This window comes from Phocoena phocoena, chromosome 9 (genome assembly GCF_963924675.1).
Source record: "Phocoena phocoena chromosome 9, mPhoPho1.1, whole genome shotgun sequence".
In the NCBI taxonomy this organism is placed as follows: Eukaryota; Metazoa; Chordata; class Mammalia; order Artiodactyla; family Phocoenidae; genus Phocoena; species Phocoena phocoena.
The window spans coordinates 30,891,530-30,912,630 of NC_089227.1; the positions used below are offsets into that span (position 1 = coordinate 30,891,530).

Genomic DNA, 21,101 nt, shown 5'->3' on the forward strand with positions numbered 1-21,101 from the left:
AGCTGCGATCCTAGGGCATTGGGATGCTGAATGAGATGCTGCATGTAACTTCAGGCATGTCTCAGTATGACCAGACAGCACACATGTGGGATTCTGGAGCAAGGCCAACCTACTTTAAGCAGGTACCATTTTTTCAGTAAATAGCTCCTGGCTGGCTGCTAGGGTCTGACAGACAGCAAATGTCTGACACCAAGGGACACCATATCATTAACCCAGTTTGAACAGTTTTACATGACCTACCAAATCACAAATAGCATGCTTTCAACCCATGATCTAGTATTTAAGCATAAAACTGGGCATATGGAGGTCCCAAAGGCACAGAATACCCAAATGGGATAATCACAACCCTTACTCAGTAGGCCTTCTCTCTCACCCAGGGTTATGTCTTCATGGAGGTGGTCCCTACAGATCAGCTGACAAAATTGAGAGACCTGAGCTTGGTTCATTTGTGATAGTATTAGCCAAAAGTGGACTGCTTAAGTATCATACTCCCTTCAGGAATGGTACTGAAGGATAATACAGAAGACACATATCCTGATATGGCAGATTTTCAAGCAGTTCCTTTTATTGTCCGTTATACCTCTCAGTAGAGAAAGCCTCAGGTCAGTTTTTATCCATTCTCGGATGGTGACTAATGGTTTTCCCAGATGGATACAGACTTAAAACAAGCAAGCACGAAAGACTGCTGACAAGGAGATCTGAGGAAGGATAATGTAGAACACACTCCAGAAAGGAAACAAATTTGGGTCCCACATGAATTCTTACCAGAGTGCCCACAACTGCAGCAGAGTCTCTTAATAATCATGTGGACAGGACTGCATCTATATCTTTCCTCCCCAATCCGATGCTTGCTCAATGGGCTTATGAGTGACTCCAGTGGCAGCGACAGATATGCATGCAGTAACTGCGTAAGTCAGTGGCTACAGAAGCTAATGGACTTTCCCTCCCTGAGGCCAATGTGGCTATCCACTACTGGCTAGCACCCACTTTGTTGGCAATATTGACTGATTCTAAGAACTTGATTTGTTATCACACCTTGAGGGAACCAGTTAGTTACCTAATACCAAGCTAACTACACTGGAACGCTTCCATTGTTGAAGGGACAAAGCTCTGTCCTCACTGGAATTGATACTTATTCTGCATGTGGATTGGCCTTTGCTGTCTTTTGCACTCTTGACAACACCATCATATGTGTTTTTATAAATGCCTTGTATATCACCACTACAGTATTACACAGAAAGCCTCCAAGGACACACTTCTCAGAGAAAGAAGTATCAGAAGTATCCTGATGTAAAAAGGATGTTCTGGACTCGCCAGGTTATCTATCATCAACAAAAAAATGGGCCTATGAGATGTTGAAAGAGACCATTAAGTGCTGAGATTCAACATCAGTTATGGGTACCACCTTGCAAGGTCGGGGTGCTATCTTTTAGGATTATGGTATCTGCTCTGCTTGGGCAATACATGTAGTAACAGCAAAGTATGGTATTATCTCCCCCACAGCCAGAAAACACAGTTCTAAGAAACAAGGGGTAGAAACAGGAGCGCATTTTCTCATGATCTATTTTTAAAAATTGTGTTCCTACGGCTTCCCTGGTGGCGCAGTGGTTGAGAGTCCGCCTGCCGATGCAGGGGACACGGGTTCGTGCCCCGGTCCGGGAGGATCCCACATGCCACGGAGCAGCTGGGCCCGTGAGCCATGGCCGCTGAGCCTGTGCGTCTGGATCCTGTGCTCCGCAACGGGAGAGGCCACAACAGTGAGAGGCCTGCATACCGCAAAAAAAAAAAAAAATTGTGTTCCTAGACCTATGACTCAGGCTCTGCTGTCCAACTGGCATAACACATAATGGAAAACACATTAAAATTGGTAATAATTTCTAGATGGTTGGGGCTTCCCTGGTGATGCAGTGGTTATGAATCCGCCTACTACAAGGGACATGGGTTTGAGCCCTGGTCTGGGAAGATCCCACACGATACGGAGCAACTAAGCCCATGTGCCATAACTACTGAGCCTGAGCTCTAGAGCCCACGAGCTAAAACTACCGAACCCACGTGCCACAACTACTGAGCCTGTGCGCCTCGAGCCCGTGCTCCGCAACAAGAGAAGCCACCGCAATGAGAAGCCCGTGCACCGCAACGAAGAGTAGCCCCCACTCGCTGCAACCAGAGAAAGCCCGTGTGCAGCAATGAAGACCCAACGCAGCCAAAAATAAATAAAATAAATTTATATTTTTTAGATGATTGGATTAAAGGTAATTTTATTTTTTTTCTTCATGATGGTCTAGATTCTCCACATTTTCTAGAATGACTGTGTATTATTTTATATTCAAACGTAATTACTAAGGGGAAAAAGAACAACCCACATAGCTCTAGAAGCAGATTTTCAATGAAAATCACACATAACGAAAGCAAGGAGCTGTAATGAACGCAAGGAGCTCCTAACAAAAGACAGAACTGTTTCCCGTTTTCTTTGATAATGGTTACTATGTAGCACTCCAGAGCAATCATGGAAACATTTGAAATCTGACTAAGCCTCAGTTTCCTTATTTGTAAAATGAAGGTGATAACTATGTATCTTGTAAGGTCTATGAAAGAACACCATGAACTATAACATCTCCTATATGAGTTATTACTGCTGGTGGTAGGTGCGTGTCTATGCGCTCAGTGCTTTTAAAAACAAAAACAAGAATAAAAATTAGTTACCTTTGGGTTAAAATATCTACAAGACTGTGGTTGGGAGCCTCCAAATAGCGCTATGCGGTAGTCATGTTTCTTTCTTCTGGGCCTTGTGCCTTCTACCAGTTCTTCTCGATCCTCTGGAGACAGGAGATGATACCTCATTCCACCTGTAGAAAAACAGATGGCAACTCTTCAAGAACTTCAGGCACTTTAATACTTTGAAAAGGAAATACCCAAACAAAATAGTGTTTTTATTTCTGGAACTTTTTTTTTTTAAATCATCCCTCTATAGCATTTAAGGAAAGAATGAGGGAGAAGAGGCAGGAGAAATATTTAATAATCTGAGTCCTAATCAATTTATTATTCTCAGCAATCACCATTAATGCTAAGATTGTCCCACCCACTTACTAAATACCAGGGAATTATCTGGCTTTTCAAGCAACGGTTGCCATAATACTAATTACTGAAATTCAGATCTCCCAACGAGGCTGTTCTCAATCTTCACTGTACATTAGAATCACCTAGAAAATCTCAGAAACTATCTATACCTGGGCCCTACCACAGGCCAGTTACATCAAAATCTCTGGTGGTAGGGCTGAAGCACTGGTATCACCACTTAAATGTGGTTAAAAGATCAGCAGCTTCCGCACCTGGGAGCTTGTTAGAAACACTGAATCCCAGACCTACCGAATCAGAATCCGCGTATTTAACAAAATCCTAAGGTAAATCAGATGCACATAAAACTGTGAGAAGTACTTACTGCTTATTCTAAAATGCAGTGAGGATTCAGAACTATTGTGATCTAACATGACCCTTTTCCTTTAAGCAAGTCCTTAATTTTGTCAAGTCAGGGGACACTCAACAGTTAAAAACTTTGAAGATGTCATTTCAAATCAGTGTGGGAAAGGTGGATTGTTCAATAAATGACGTTAGACAATGATACGGAGAAAATATTTGTACCGCTACCTCATATTTTACTCTAAAGCAAATTCCAAATCAATAGAATATTTTAAAATGTAAAAAACCTCACAAACGAACTATAGGAAAAATCGGATAGTTAAAAAAAAACAGGCCCAGAACGAGGAAGCCTAAGAAAAGACAAATAACACAGAAACTATGAAAAAAAATTCAGAACTACATAAAATTTTAAGTTAAACTACTTCATGGCAAAAAGAAAAATCAAAATCAAAAGACAATGACAAACTAGGAAAGTATTTATAAATCATATAAAAGACCTAAAGATATTCTTAATAATATTAAGACGATCAACTAACAGAAAATTAGATTAATAATCTGAACAAAGTTCACGGAAAAAGAACTAATTACAAATGACTCTCAAACATATGAAGAGATGCTCAACTGCTGTAGTTAGAGAAATACAGATTAAAATCATACTTTCTCACTCATCAGATTGTACAAGATCAAACTATCTGGAACACAGGGTATTGATAAAGGAAGCAGCAAGCTCCTACACTGCTGGTGCGGATGTGGATGGGTACACAGTATCTGGAAGGCAATACAGGATGATCTGTGAAAATTACAAATGCACACACCCTTTAGCCAGTAATTCCCCCTTTAGGATTTTAGTAACCTAAAGTTCACTGTCAGGCAAGCGGTTAAAAATTATGGTCTATCCACATAATGGAATACTGTATGTGGCTCTTCAGAAACACGAGGAAGGGTAACATGTACACATGAGATGATTTCCAAGAAATAATGTGGAGTGAAAAAAAGCAAGATGGGAAGTTTCCTGGTGGTCCAGTGGTTAGGACTTAGGGCTTCCACTGCCAAGGGCCCAGGTTCCATCCCTGCTTGGGGAACTAAGATCGTACAAGCCATGTGGCGCAGCCAAAAGAAAAAAAAGAAATAAAAAAAGCAAGACATAAAAGAGTACACAGAGTGGGATACCGTTTTAAAAATTTATAGTTTTATTCATATATATTTTTATACATAATTTATACAAGTATATGTCAGTAAATTACTGTATATGCACAAACTCAAGACTACCTTTGGAAGGATATACAAGATAATAATGGTTACCTCCAGTGAGACTTACTTTTCACCATATACCCTTTTATACCTTTTTGAATTGTAGATGATGTGCAGTATTACTGATCCAAAAATAAAATAATGTAAGCAATTCTCAATACATGCAGAAAACACTTCTGTTCATGAGGCTGTGTTGGGCCTTTATAAGAGAGATAGCGAGGACACGTTTGGAAAACAGGTTGTGAATGAATGAAAATCAGTATATTTCTAGCATCTCCTTCCATTTCAGAGTATGAGTAGAAGCACTGTGCATTAGAACAGCTGGAACACTCAGCAGCCTGCTCTAGGTCAGGGGTCAGCAAACTCTCTCTGTAAAGGGCCAGAGAGCAAATAATTTAGGCTCTGCAGGCCACATATGGTTCCTATTATATATTCATTTGTTTGCTTTTTACAATCCTTTACAATTACAAAAACCACTTTTCCTCATTCCCTCCTCTCCCACTCTAGGTCTAAGACTGTAGTTCTTAAGGTATATAGTTCCCTGACTAGCAGCATCACTTGCAAACGTGTCAGAAATCCAAATTATTGAACACTACGCCTGAACAGATCTTGTGGGGTTTGAGAGCCGCTGCTCTAGTGAGGGCTCCACACAGGGCAGAGGTGTACTGTGAAATCTATGAACACGATACTCCCAACAAGAGAAGACAGGCAGCAGAGAAGGAGAGAAACAGGAGGGAACTGTTCCAGGCAACAGGCCACTGGGTAAAAGTGGCTGACTGTGGCTAACCAGGTCAACCCTGGAGGAAGCACAAACTGTGGCTCCTTCACTGACGGGTGGTTTCTCTCCCAGGACAGGGCTGGGGACAAACTCTCTGGCACCTTTCCCTGAGAAAGGCCTTGCTCCTTAGGCTTTTTCCTTTGGGAGTTATTCCTTTGAGAGTCAGGTACTTTCATTTGCAAATTTTGAATAAGAACTTAGTCTGACCCTTTGTTATGGTCTTTTGTAAATATAAATTTATTGATTTTTGGCTGCGTTGGGTCTTTGTTGCTGCATGTGGGCTTTCTCTAGTTGTGGCGAGCGGGGGCTACTCTTCGTCGTGGTGCGCGGGCTTCTCATTGCTGCGGAGCACAGGCTCTAGGTGCGCAGGATTCAGTAGTTGTGGCACGTGGGCTCAGTAGTTGTGGCATGCAGGGTCTAGAGCGCAAGCTCAGTAGTTGTGCACAGGCTTAGTTGCTCCGCAGCATGTGGGATCTTCCCAGACCAGGGCTCAAACCCATGTCCCCTGCATTGGCAGGCGAATTCTTAACCACTGCACCACCAGGGAAGCCCCTTTGTTATGGTTTTGACTGTGTTCTTCATTTTGTTTTTATGACTTGTTTTCTTTTAGTTGTAAATTCTTTCAGTTTAGTTTTATTCTACATTCCTATCATCTTCTGTTTTTCTTCTTCTCTCAAAAGGCAGACCCTAAATCAGATGGTAGAAAGGTAACTGATGATCTGAAGAAGGGAGGCCTTTCCTCCACTGAGCTCTACCCAGGCTCCAAAGCCTGGAAGAGTCTCAGCTGCTTGTGCCTAGTCAAGGAATTTTAGAACTCATAGTTCTTTATTAGAACAAGACAAAACAAAAAAGGAAAAGAAAAAGAAAAAAATGTAACAAAAAACAAAGATTCCTGCTCAAGAGCCTAATCCCCACACTTGTTTGGATTTCTTGAATAATCCTGGTATCCTGTTTCTAAATCAATTCAGGATCCACATAAGAACTAAATACTTCACTGACTGGCTAATTTATCTTCAACAGCTTACACCATGTATGAAGAAACAGGTGCAGCTCTCTACCCAATGAAACCAGAAATATAACAGAGTTTGCTAACAGAGGCATGACAAAAAATCTGATATTAACTTGTGAAATCCAAAAGATGAAAGTCCTAATCTCAAGGCATCTTCTTGGTCCTGATTTTCTTTCACGTCCCTGTACTTCAAGAAACTAGCAGCAACCTATGCTGTAATTCTTAAAACTCCCTACATCTTGGTTATCAAGATACCAGCCTGGGAAGGGTAAGCTGGGACGAAGTGAGAGAGTGGCATGGACTTATATACACTACCAATTGTAAAATAGATAGCTAGGGGGAAGCAGCTGCATAACACAGGGAGATCAGATCGGTGCTTTGTGACCACCTAGAAGGGTGGGATAGGGAGGGTGGGAGGGAGATGCAAGAGGAAGGGGATATGGGGATATATGTATATGTATATGTATAGCTCATCCACTTTGTTATAAAGCAGAAACTAACACACCATTGTAAAGCAATTATACTCCAATAAAGATGTTAAAAAAAAAAAAAGATACCAGCCTGTGGTTGAAGTAGCTTGGTGAATTCTCCTTTCCCGGTTCTTTGTCTACTACCCCTTAAACATAGATATTCACAAGGATATATCCTTGCTTCATACCCTCTTCTTTTTTCCCTTGACACCGTAACTGTAACCAAAAGGTATTATACCATGCACTGTCTTATGCTTTTGCCACTCATGAAAAATTTTTATATTATTAGATATTCATCTAAAATATTTTTAGTAAATATAGAGCATTCCATTGTATGGATATATTGTAATACTTTTCCAAACTAGGGGACAGTATTGGGTCAACTTACCTAAAACCACAACAATATTAAGTACTAGCTATGTGATACGTTTGACAGAAATTTTACTTTACTTCCAATTTAATAATTGGGAGTAATTAATAATTATTAAAGTAATTATTAAAGTAGAGTAATTAATAATTATTAATTACTATTTAATAATCAGGGCACTCAAACTTATTGTCACTCTTTTTTTTTTTTTGGTGGTACGCGGGCCTCTCACTGCTGTGGCCTCTCCTGTTGCGGAGCACAGGCTCAGGACGCGCAGGCTCAGCGGCCATGGCCCACGGGCCCAGCTGCTCCACGGCATGTGGGATCTTCCTGGACCGGGGCACGAACCCGGGTCCCCTGCATCGGCAGGTGGATTCCCAACCACTGCGCCACCAGGGAAGCCCACTGCCACTCTTGAGAAGGGTATCTCAGGCAGGAATGAAAGTTGTCGTTTCTCTTTTATTTCCTTCCTTAATTTTGTGTCTGAAACCAGCTATACCTTAAACGAAATGTGCAAATGAATGCCAAAAACAACTTAAGGTTTCAAAGTAGGTTTCTAAATACCTTCTAGGAGAGGCTTTCTTGCTCGTGACATATTAATTGAAACCTATACTGCTATCCCATGTGTGGATACTGTCCATGTGGTTTTTGGTTTAAGATGAATGGGAACTCAAGAAGAGCCTGGCAGAGTTAGCAGGAGCACACTTACCTCAGCATATCGCAGTCATACACTACACATTTCAGGCCTGTTTAAAGAACAAGCTGAACTTCCACTTACAGCAGTATGACAGTTGAGACTTTAATAACTTTCTGCTACAAAATTACTACGATGCTGGAAAGAATAAAACAAACATTCTTTTAAGTGCATAGCTAAGATCAGAGGGCCAAAAATGGAGGGCGAACTAAACATCAGAATAGTGAGTGTTAAGAGACCCTGGAGCTACTCTGAGAGCTTTCGATAATACTGGAATCCTAGAAATTGATGTTATTGGCTGCATGAGGGAAATAAGATTAGGTCTTGGATTTGCACAAGTGTTGGAACTGAGAGCTCTATCTAAAGCTGGATCACTTGTATTGGTTATACTTTTAATGAAGATAAGCTAAGAAAACTGTCTAATGGCAAAAAGGAAAAATAGTAATCTGCCTATTTCAATTTCACCTCCAGGCAGAGGTAAAGTCTCCCTCTTTTGAGAATTTATAATGACAGATCATACAGGCTTGAGGTTTGAATTTACCTGTCTACAAGTCTAGAAACCCATAAGTCGAGAAAAATTCAAAGTAGTCCTGGATTGTTGTGGCCCAGGGCACTTGGCAAAAGCAAACACTATTCTCCTCTTAAGGAAAACAGGGAAAACCTGGAGGAATACAAACCACACCTCCCAATATTTCTGGAGATTAAGACTGATCAAATGTAAGTTCATGGGACTTCCCTGGTGGTACAGTGGCTAAGACTTTGCCCTCCCAATGCAGGGGGCCCGGGTTCGATCCCTGGTCAGGGAACTAGATCCCACATGCTGCAACTAAAGATCCTGCACGCCGCAAGGAAGACACGAAGCAGCCAAATAAATAAATATTAAAAAAAAAATATATATATATATATATATATATAAAAGCTCACAATCCAAAATTATAAAATACAAAGAATTAAGCCACCAGGAATAAGTCAATGAAAAAACAGCAGCATTTGGTCTTCAAAGACTTCAGATATTGTTATTATCAAACACAGAATATAAAATAACTGTATTTAATGGGACTTCCCTGGTGGTCCAGTGGTCAAGACTCTGAAATTCCACTGCAGGGGGCACAGGTTCGATCCCTTGTCAGGGAACTACAATCCTGCATGCCACACGGTGCAACAAAAAAAAAAAGTGCTGAAGGAAAAATTAAGCCTATCTCCAAGAAGACAGAACAAAGAGACAAAGATGGATAACAAGAGAGACTTAAGATTAGAGACTCAATGCCTAAAGAATCACAATACCAATAATAAAGAACTGAGAAATCTGTGGCTGAAAAGATAGAGAATGCCCAATATGATAACTTTAAAAAAAGATGCACACCAAGGTACATTACTGTGAACTTTCAACACACCAGGGATTTAAAAAAAAGATTTTAAATGCTTACAAGGAAGAATAAATAAACTGGCATCAGTTTTCTCAAAAACAACAATGAAAGCTAGCAAATAATGGAGAATGCTTATGATTTTCAACATAATTCTACACCCGGTTTAACTATCCTTCAACATTTTATGATAAAATAAAGATATGAGATTTGTCAAATCTCCAAATATTTGTTGATCATATATCCTTTCTCAGGAACCTTTTAAGGATATGTTCAATCAAACAGAATTAAGAAAGGTGAAGACCTGGGGTTGAGGAAGATAGTGAATCTAACTTAGGAAAGGAGTGAAAGAACATCCCAGTATGGCAGAGAAGGGAAGTCCCAGGACAAGAACTGTGCCTTAAGCCTAAAGGGCAAACACTCCATCCTGGAATAGGCAGAAGGAAGGCTCTATAAATGTGTTTCCAAAAAATAAAATCAACAGATTGTTTAATTGTACAGACAATTTTATTAAGAGGCATTTTACAGAGGGTTTGGAACTTAGCCTGCAAGTCAAGAAAAATTAAGTAAATGAAAAAAAAAAATGTGGCAAAAAATGTGCTCCACGCGCAAGAAACAAACCTTTTTCTTTAAGAAAGAAAATGTGATCACAGTACACTACTTGGCTAAATTATTTTAAAAAGGAAACACAAAAAACAAAGTGAATGAAAGTTATTGTACACAAAAGGAGACAGAGCGTAAGTAATTTTTAAACTTCTATCACACATGTTCCTATAAAATAAGGGCTGAGGCTAAGTTCCCTCCGGATAGACAGTTGAGAACCCCAATAGATTAATTATCCAGCAGGGCAAAGCCTTGAGTGTTTCTCCCTGGCTACCGAGTCTGATCCATTCTGAAGGGTTTTAAGCCCATGAGAAACTGGCTACACGATAAGTTATAAATGGATATTAAGGCAACTTACTTATCACCATCTTAAGGCATTCAGGATTGTCTTGAATAAGTGGTTCAGCTTGTACTGTTTTACTTAAGAAATTCTTTGATATAAGAGGAAACCTGACTTTAGCAAGGATGTCAACCATAAATGGCTGGCGGTTAGGTTCATCATATTTCAACCACCTGACTGCAGCATCATAAACCTAAGGGGAGAAAAACAGCATAGTAAAGTTCTTAGAAGGCTGCGGCACTTCCAATTACCTATGTTTACTCTCACGTTGAAAGGGGAGTCTCATGAAGGCACAACTTCTTATTCCCAATATTTTATTCAGATATTTGCTTTCATCCCCAAACACCATCTGTACTTCAGAACAGTTTACACAATGCTCTAGTGATGCTTCTAGGTAATATGTTTTTTAGAACTAATTACTACTACTTCTAGGTAATATGTTTTAGAACTAATTACTACTACATAATGTAATGACAGGTAGGATGTTGAATCTATGATCGTTTTTAAACAAAATATAGCTTCCTTTTAGGAAGGAGATATGATGTACATTTCCACTGAAAAAAATCTATTGGTCAATGATAGTTTCAATATATGTTCATATGGTACCAGGAGAACAGGTTAATTTCCTCAGAGGCCTTCTACCCCAAGAGATATGAAGGTCATCTATGATTTTATTCCTGAATTATGAATTGACAGACTTATTTACTTTCTGGAAACTTTATGATATAAAAATTCTATATATAAGAAGTAAATTACAGGATATTTACATAAGAATTGCTTTCCAAAATAATATGGTAGCATTCATTTAACTGTACCAAACAAGCCCAAGTTTATTAACATAATTGGATTTATAAATCACTAGTTTAAATACACTGAAAATAAACCCATTATTTCATATACATATACATCTACCACACACATTTGAATTAGTTACATTAGTTATTTTGGGTTGGTGTTAATAAGCCCTAAGTCTGATATAGTTAATTTTTTATGGGAATCGGTCTTTTTTAAATAAACTATTTATTGGAATATTTTTTGATTTACAGAAAAGTTGCAAAGATAGTGCAGAGTTCCCATACACCCTGCACTCAGTTGTTAAAATAGTACATTATTATGAAACTCTTATAACTAATGAACCAATACTGATACATTATTTATTAACTAAGGTCCATACTTAAAAAAAAAAAATCCTTTAGTTTTTGTCTAATGTTATTTTTCTGTTCCACAATCCCATAAAAGATACCACATTACATTTAGTGGTTATCTCACCTTAGGCTCTTCTAGACTATGACTGTTTCTCACACCCTCCTTGTTTTTGAGGACTTTCTGACGGCTCTGAGTTCTGATCAGGTATTTTATAGACTGTCCCTCAATCTGGGTTCGTCTGATGTTTTTCTCATGATTAGGCTGGGGTTATAGTTTTTTTGGGAGGAAGACACAGAGGTAACATGCCATCCTCATTACACAAGAGTACATGATATCACTGATGATATTAACCTGTAGGTAGTGTTCATCAAGTTTGTCAGGTTTCTTCAGTCTAAAATTACTTACTCTTCCCTTTCTATACTATATATAAGTCAGTCAATTTTGCTCATATAACTGAGTTTTTTCTTTATGCCTACTCAGGTTCTCCGGGTCCAACCTGTCAACTTGCAAACTAATACTCTGGGCCATGACGACTGGGAGAAAGAATATGGTTCAGGGCAAACCTTTTATCTGTAGAACAAAAGTAACCCAAAGCATGCGATCTTACTGTACCTCTATTAGTTTCCTATTGCTGCTATAACACATTATCACAAACTTACTGACTTAAAATACAGAGAAGGGAACTGAAAACAGGGTTTAAGTGAATGTCTGCATATCAAAGTGTTACCCCATCTAGTTCCCAACACCTGTACCCAGCTTACACCTCTGACTGTTTATCTGACAGTTCTGGAGGTCAGAGTCCAAAATGGGTCACACACTGGGCAAAAATCAAGGTGTCAGCAGGGCTGCCTGAAGGCCTACAGGCGAAACCATTTCCTTGCTTTCTCTAACATCTAGCAGCCATCTGCATTCCTTGGCTTGCGGCCCTTCCTCCATCTTCAAAGCCAGCAATGGCCAACCAAGTCTAATTCATATCACATCACTCTGACACTGACTCTTCTGTCCCTCTTCCATATTTAAGCACCCTTGTGATTACACTGGACCCACCCAATAACCTCCTCCTCTCATGATCCTTAACCACATCTGCTGAGTCTCAACTGCTATATAAGGTAACACATTCACAGATTCCAAGGATTAGGGTGTGGACAACTCTGGTGGAGGCATTGTTTTACCCACCCAACAGCATCTCTACAAGTGGCCTGTCTCTCAAAGAGCCAGCCCCTACAAGCACCCAAAACTTATTTTTCCTATGAAACAGAATTTGGAATTAGTGTAAAGAACACATTCTCTCCTAATATGATTCTTTTCTTTGTCATGTATCCAAAAATGAAGCATAAGAAATCCATAGGGACATTTTTACTAAGAAAAATGTGAGAAGCCAGTTTAGTCACCTGATCCTCTGCCCTCACAGTCAGAGTGTCCTGGTTGAGGAGATGTGTAACTCGCTTGACATCAAGTTGTAGAAATTCATCAGTTTTATAAACTTCAGTAAAATGCTGATGAATAAAGTCATCTGCGGTTGCTTTCAATTCAGGACAGTCTAGACACTCTGCTAGCACACTTATACCTGAACACAGAAAGACAACAAATGAATAAAAGATGAATACCTTAAAAAACAAACAAACAAATATACATGAAAGATTAAGTATGACTCCAGGAAAATGAGACAATAAATTTCATAAATCTGGATCCTTTTCTTTTCCATTGATTTGTCTATTGTTATGCCAATATACTCTGTTATGTGTGGCTGAATTTGGTACTTTGTAGGACAGGCCCCCTTCAGTGTTTTTTCAAACTTTTCTTGGCTACTGGTATAACATTTTCTCTTGTAAATAAATTTAAAATAAGCTTATAACATTCTACTTTTTAAAAATCCTGATATGACTTCAATTAGGACCGCTGAATTTTTGGATTACATTAGGGACAGTTGCTTGTTCTGCAACATGGAGGAGTTCCACTTAGGATCATGACATAGATCTCCACTTACATTTTTAAATGATCTTCAATGTAATTAACAGTTTTTTTCATAGAAACCCCATATATTTTCCATTCAGCTATTTTATTTTCTCTTTAGGAGGGAAGATCCCCTTAATTGATTATTAATGTTCTGTATCAGGAGTCTGCAAAATACTGTCCATGAGCCAAATCCAGCCCACATCTAGCTGTAGGGTCAGCAGCTAAGAACGTTTTTCATATTTTTGAAGGGTTGTGAAAAAGGGGGAAGTGGGGAGAAAAGGGGGGAGAGGAAGGAGAGGAGAAGCAGGAGGGGGAGAAGTAGGAAGAGGAGCAACAAGGACCACACGTGACACATGGCCCACAAAGCCTAAAATATTTGCTATTTGGCCCTTATAGGAAGTTTGCCAACCTCTGCTAAATAAAACCACTGATTACTGTATATGATCTTGTGGCAGGCCTCCATTCAAAGTCATTAGTTAAATTTATTTTAGTTTATTAGCTTTGGTTTTCCATGTTTCAACTTCAATGCTGTCTTCAGATAGTTTTGACACTTTCATATTTATAACCATAAAGGTTCTCATAACTGATGCCTGCTAGTGAGTTAGACTAGTTGCCATTTTCTAAATGTACTGACCAATGCCATGGCATGCTATGTGCTCAGTCTGCTACACCTGAACATTTATGTTCCCACCAGGGAAATGATATTTTCACCAAGAACCAGTATTTGTTTTTTAACTAACTTTTGGCAGTTGAATTTGTTGCAATTATGCTACTCAATTAAATATCATGCAGATCAATAAAATATGAATGTGAAAAGAAAGCAGTTGCTTCTATGAAAACTAATTCTAAGGTTTACAACAGACTTGAAAACAGCTCAAATTAAGCATGACCAGGACAACGGATAAAATCGGGGAAAACACTGCAAAATTCTAGAGGGATTCTATAATCAGACTGTCTTGCTCAGTTATCAATTCGTTTTAAGGAAACTAAAAATAAAAAATCATAGATAATATATTATTGATGTGACTTAGGTAAGACAGACAATGGATCAGTATTCAAATCATAGACTTGGTCTTACAGTCACAGATTGGCAGACTGGTATATTTTTATGTTACACCAAAATAACACCTTTATGGCAGATATAATCTTGTTTAACCACTCACTGCGTTAATGAAATTTTAAATTAGCCAACAAACTACTGTTATGAATATGCCTGATAAGGAAACTTTTATTGTTACCTTATTTTTTTTTGATTGACTACATTGGTGGAAATCTTCAGCACGAAGCTGAATGGTAGCACGTTTCCATGCAAAGAATATTAGCTTTAGGTTTCAGACGCATACAGGTTAACTTAGGTATTTTATTTCTAATTTAAGAGTTTTTTTTAAACATTAGGAATGGGTACTGAAAACACAAAAGTGCCTTCAGCATCTGTTGCTATGATTTTAAGTATTTTTTTCCTATAGCATGTTAGTATAGTATATTATGTTTGTTTTTTTAATACTGAATCATTCTGTCATTTCTGAAGTAAATCATTACTCGTTTTCCTAAACACACAAAAACTCATTACTGAGGCTATTTTTTATTTTGGAAAATGTTGATACGGTATTTTATGGCTTGTTTCTGCCCAGGTTAATATGTACCTCCCTAACCTCCTCTTAATATATATTACTAGGTGACCACCTATAGCAGTGGGATAAGGAGGGTGGGAGGAGACGCAGAGGGAGGGGATACGGGGATATATATATACATAGAGCTGATTCACTTTGTTATATAGCAGAAACTAACACAACATTATAAAGCATTTATACTCCAATAAAGATGTTAAAAATAAATAAATAAAATAAAATATATTACTAGAAAATTTTGTACTGGACAACATCTTTAAGATTAAATGAGGGTAAAAAAAGATTAAATGAGGACACTTATAACCATGCTTTTTTTCTTTATTAAAATATACATTAATGGTGTTTTTTGTTTTAAAAAATAGGAATCTCATTCCTTACCAAGACAATTTGAAGCATCAACTTGTTCTTTCAAAAAATCAACACACATTTTCTTCACAGGTTCAATCTGGTACTGGTTTGCTGCATCTAACAAAGACTGAACATTGTTGCTATTCACAGAAATTCTGTAAGTAAGTTAAAGTGAACGTTAGTTTCCTACAATTTATTATTTAAATAATGCTACCATAGAATGTATCCTTCTAGCCCCCGAAATTAAACAAAAAATTAAACTTTACAGCCCTTGAATTAGTATGGCATAGGATCCTCAAACCCCGCCCCTACCATCCGTGTAGTTTTTCATTCTGAAGACTCTGGAGCACACCAATTTGTTACAACAACGCTTTGTCATGGCAGATCCTGACCTTACTCCTCCACAACAGAAACGATCCTTAACTTACCTAGCGGTATAAGCGAATTCCACAAGTTGTTCAATAATGTCAGGTTCGGCATCTTTGAGTTCCACTTCAAAGGACTTTGATTCAAGCATGTTAGCTAATACAAAGAGAAGAAACATAAATGGCATGAGTACTACCCTGAGTTTAACTGAAGAACCCAATCATTCTAGGCTGTGTTAAATGTTGGAGAAAAATAACAGGACAGAGACCTCCCTGAAAGAAAATACCTCAGAAAGCCCAACACATTCCTATAATAAATGCAAATTAATTCTCCATACTTGACATGTGCCTTAAAATAATTTAAGAAATGAGTGAATTAGTGTACTTCTAAAAAAAAAAGCCCAAATGAACAGAGAGACATAAAACTGCATTTAATATTTCCCCAACTCCTAAATTAATTTGGTAGCATTCTCTTAAATTGTTATGGGCAAAATGCCTCTGATGTAGCTGGAACAAACCTACAAGAACAATGACAATTATATGTATAGTCAGCTTTCACTAGCAAAGCTCTCACTCTTCCCCAAAACCCTGGTAGGTAGCCAGAGCACTAAAGAGAAAACTTGAGGCAGATATATAACCCAATCAAGCTCACGAGCAGTACTAAGTAGAACCAGGACTTGGACCCAATTCTCAACTTTCTAGTATAATGTATTTCATTTTTCTTTAGTTTAACTTGCCAGATAAAATGCCATAGGACTTATCTGCTCCTTTGCCTTTCTACCGGAGGTTAAGATAAAAACCCGGTATTCAAGCAGAAGCTGTATCTCCATTAATAAAGACTTCAGGCCTTTAGGGCTAACGAAAGGACAGTTTTCCTTTGATCAATCATCACCATGACCACTCTTCAATCTCTTCACTGTTCTGTGGACTTAAAGTGCTTTTAAAACTGGGAAAAATGGCATATTTTCAATTAGACCCCACCTAATTCTCATAGAAAAATTATGTTTTATCTTAAGATACTTACTTGTGAACATTAAGTTAAAAAAATGACTCGCTGCAGCAAGGACAACACGATGAGCAGGTATCTTTCTTTCCTGGACCATAAGGATCACATCACACAATGTTTTCTAATCAAGAGAGAAATAAATAAAATTAAAAGGGGTTCAATGGGCATGGCTTAGCAAAGATATAAAACAGGCACTTGCCAAATGCTTTATCTCTATTTTGTATTTAAATCCAGTCTTTTTCCAGCACAGATTTTGTTTTTAATATAAAACCTATTTAGGAAAGACTTACAGAGTGTTGCTGTCATGAGTTTGCTGTATCAAAATTCGGCACTTAGCTTCTCAACAGTCAGGAAAAAAAAAAGATCTTTATAATCAGAAAAAAAGTAGTCTACTAATCTTTGGGAAGCCAAATTTTTTTTCTGACACAAATTCTAAGATATTTCTCATGGTGAGATTTTATGGGGACATTAAATGACCTAATGGCAATGTCCTTGATGGTTTTTCAAATATAACAATCTGCTTCTTAAAAACTGTCCTTGATAAAATGCAGGTGCACACTGCATTTTCCAAGAAAGTTGCCTTCACAGATCTAACCTGCAACAGAAACAACTCAGAATATACAGAGTGGATGAACCAAATGTCCATTCAGCACTCTCTCCTTAAATAACATCTCTCTAAAATGCACTTCTGATGGGACCCGGATAGCAGCCACTTTTAAATTCTGATTTCTGACCTAGGCCAAAATGTGTCGCTCTAGGTTACTGAAAGAAGGCAGATCTAGATTATACACTTAAAATGTTGGAAAAATGGGGTATATTAAGGAAAAAATTTAAGATTTACTGGAACCCTTAAAGATGAATTCCAAGGAAAAAGAAATGTTCTTTTTATCAAATAAAATTTCAATTTTTTAATGAAGTTAAAGATAATATACAGCTTGGGCTCAGAAAAAATTTTGTAAAGCACCCTCTTAGGCACTGGGAATATGAGGTAAATAATATTTTCAGAGTAATTTCACACACAAAACTAAATAATGGCTCAAGAGCTCAGAGGATATGGTATTTTCCAAATTTTAAGTATTTTACTGAAACTACTGATATAGTTTCTGATAGATAAATCACTGCTATTTCCTACTTTATTACTTCATGAATAAAAAACCCAAATAAGACGGTAATGCTTAGAATGAGAAAAGAAATGGGTCCCAATTAATGGGCTAAGGGATGAACATTTCACTCTTACAGCTTACTTAAATATTTTTTATAAGGCCTATAGACTACTGCTTAGAAATTATATGCAGATTATAGTTAAAGCTACTGTTACTCCAACAGTGTCTTAAATTTTTATTTCCTTTTATTTGGGGAGGGGGTACAGAACAGGCATAGCTCTCAGGTGATTTTGCTACACCCAAAAATACCAGGTAGCAAAACCGAGCCAACTATTTGGTTGCTATCGAAACAAGCTGATCAAGTTGCTGAAGATAAAGAAAGAGAAAGGGAGGAGGGAGGGAAGGAAGGAAAAAAGGAGAGGAAGAATACTGACAGAATAGCAAGCAAATTAGATAGGGGAGGGACCTATGGCTGCTGATGGGAAGTTCCGGAAAATGTAAAGCTAAACTGAAATGTAGCAAAAAACCTTTCCAAGGCATACTCAGGAATGGGGAATGTTAGTGTAGTGCATTTACAGGCACTGAAGGAAGTTAGAGAAATCAGAGGGATCTTTGTACAATTTAGTCTTAGTCTAAGATTAATCTCTAGCCAGATAGTAACATTGTGTGTGGCGAGTAGGAGGTGAAATGGGAGCAATCTTTTATATCCAAACGGTGCATTTATTTGACTGGACTACAATAGATTAATAGGTCCTATTCAACAAGAAATGAGACCGACCTAAAGGCAGAGGTCCCTCCTGCTATCAATCCTCTGGGGAAGAGGTGTATGCAAAGACAGGAAATGGGAAGAGACAGAGATTCAGGTGATCTGGAGAATGAGAGGTAACAAGTCCTAGGTGAATGGAAGAGAAACAAAACAAACAAAACTACCTTTTGAACAATACATCTTAACTGGATTAAACCAGAAAACCTTGCAATTTCTCTGTTTATGTCCTCCCCAAATTATATCTTTGTATTTATTATTTTCAGCTTCTGAATCTTTAGTCTCTCATAAACAGCATAGATTTTTGTGTAACTTAGTCTGAAGTTCTCACCATCTAATAATTATTTTTAGTAGGGTTTAGTTGAATCCCTCCTATTTATTACTGATAACTTACATTTCATCTTACATATGCCATCTTTTTAAATACTATTTATTACGTTTCTTTGCTGTCTTCATTTTTTTTAAACTGTCGGTTGCTATTTTGGTCACATTTTCTTTGGACTTTTTCCTCCTTTAGGTGTCTCATTTACAGATCTGTCAAGTATTTGCAAACTGAATCCAGCAGGGTATTGTTCTAGGAATGCAAGAAGGGTTCAAGAATGATAATTCTATAAATGTAATTCATAATACTGACAGGTTAAAAGAGAAAATTTTCATGTAGTAGAAGGACTTCAGGGAATTCCCTGGTGGTCCAGTGGTTAGGACTCCCATGCTTCCATTGCAGGGGGCACGGGTTCAATCCCTGGTCAGGGAACTAAGATCCTGCATGCCGTGAGGCTTGGCCAAAAAAAGAAAAAAAGAAAAACTTCAATATATGGGCAAAAGAGTGTTTGATAAAATTAAAAATTCATTTCCTGAGATTCTTTAATAAAGAAAATGATGTGTCTGTATGTTGAAGGTCATTCATCAGAATCAACAGCAATCTAGTGAAGCAGGAGAGACATTCTCATTCAAGTTTGAAATATACACACACACACCCTGTCACATTGTTCTGGAAATTTTAGCCATATCACTAAGGAAATAAAGATAAATCAATTTAACACTTGTAGAACTAATATGAAAAGTTGGTAAGGTGGCTAGATAAATAAGATAAACATGAAAAAGCAATTAGATGTGAGTAATATGCCATTAGAAAAACACACAAATGAGAGAAATAAAAATCCCAGTCATAGCAGCAACAAAATAATTAAATGCTGAGAAATAAATCTAAGAAATGTGAGGGATCCACAATAATGGGCATTTGGCATATGATAAAGATACCATTTCACATATGTGGTGAGAAGGTGGAGCACAGGTAATGTTTAAGGCAGTGAAATTATTGTGTGTGATACTCTAACAGTGGATATATGTCATTATACACCTGTCAAAACCCACAGAATGTACAACACAAAGAGTGAACCAATAATGTAACAATGGCTCATCCATTGTAACAAATGCCCCACACTGAGACAAGATGTTAATAATAGGGGAAACTGGGGCGAGGGGGAGAGGCAAAGGGGGTAAATGAAAACTGCACTTTCTGCTCAATTTTTCTGTTAAACCTAAAACTGCTCTTAAAAAAAAAGTTTAATTTAAAAAATGTGGTGAGAGATTTGATAACTGAAAAAATGGGATAACATATCAATTTGAGAAACAACAGATTTCTCTGTCATGAAGTACTCTCTCTTCCTCTGGGGAAGGTAAGTACTGGGAAGGAAGTTTCAGTCCTTTTCTCCAACTGTCGCTTGTTCTAGAGCGACTACAGGATGAGCAAGAGCTATGGCAGAGGTCACTGACCACACACTGCCAGGCCTCCTGGCTCACTCTTCTTCCATTAATCTGCCCCCAAAGTAGAACGTAATTCACTGGGAGGCTTGCCCCTATCTATGGCAGGAGAGGACTGTTCCCATTCCTCAGCGGCTCTGCCTCAGACTGGTAAGTTTTTAGTTAAGGGGAAAAAGAAGAGGAAGCCCATTTTATGCTCAACTCAACGCCATGTTCACTAGTCTGTCATCACCATTAATTTATCTGTCTCCTACCTTTACTGCTCAAATATTTAGAGCCAGAAGAAGAAGAGGGCCCCTGAAATCCATATGCATAGACAACTCAAACAGAGGCAAACAGAAACTTTGGTGCTACTTTAGTGTTTGCAAGTATTAGACACTTTTGAGGGAAGAGTCCTTTGGTTTGGAAAGACCTCAAAACAGGCAAGCATTTTAGGCATGCATTAGTGGAATAACCTTTTGCTCTCTGTATGTATTTGCCAGACAGGACTGCAAAGGCACTTCAGGTTCCTGAAAGCTCCACAGCATTGCATGAGGTTCTAGCTTTTAACAATATGTGCTGGCGTTAGTAGGAGGCATGCAAGCAGCTGTCCCAAATTCTATTCTTTATTGCATCCCAAGGAGAGGACTGAGGAATGACTAACCTTTGGATTTATGTAGCTTGTCAACAAGGTTCTGCAATCAGTCCCTCCCAGCGTGATTTCAAGTTGACCCTGGGTACAAATCCCTG

General features: G+C 38.2%; 1 protein-coding gene across 2 annotated transcripts in view; it reads right to left on the bottom strand.

The window, feature by feature from the left end:
• KLHL7 (kelch like family member 7) overlaps positions 1 to 21,101 on the bottom strand; it is a 62,244-nt gene that overhangs the window by 26,570 nt on the left and 14,573 nt on the right. Inside the window, exons 1-7 of one of the 2 annotated variants that reach the window (XM_065883691.1) lie at positions 21,016 to 21,060; positions 16,761 to 16,863; positions 15,800 to 15,893; positions 15,402 to 15,526; positions 12,831 to 13,006; positions 10,312 to 10,486; positions 2,704 to 2,846 (exon numbers count right to left, since the gene is read on the bottom strand). In XM_065883691.1, coding sequence (XP_065739763.1) covers positions 2,704 to 2,846; positions 10,312 to 10,486; positions 12,831 to 13,006; positions 15,402 to 15,526; positions 15,800 to 15,893; positions 16,761 to 16,839 — 792 coding nt within the window. In that variant the 5' untranslated portion in view covers positions 16,840 to 16,863; positions 21,016 to 21,060. Of the gene's footprint in view, positions 1 to 2,703; positions 2,847 to 10,311; positions 10,487 to 12,830; positions 13,007 to 15,401; positions 15,527 to 15,799; positions 15,894 to 16,760; positions 16,864 to 21,015; positions 21,061 to 21,101 lie in introns of those variants that run through there. The other variant, XM_065883690.1, reaches the window with a different exon arrangement.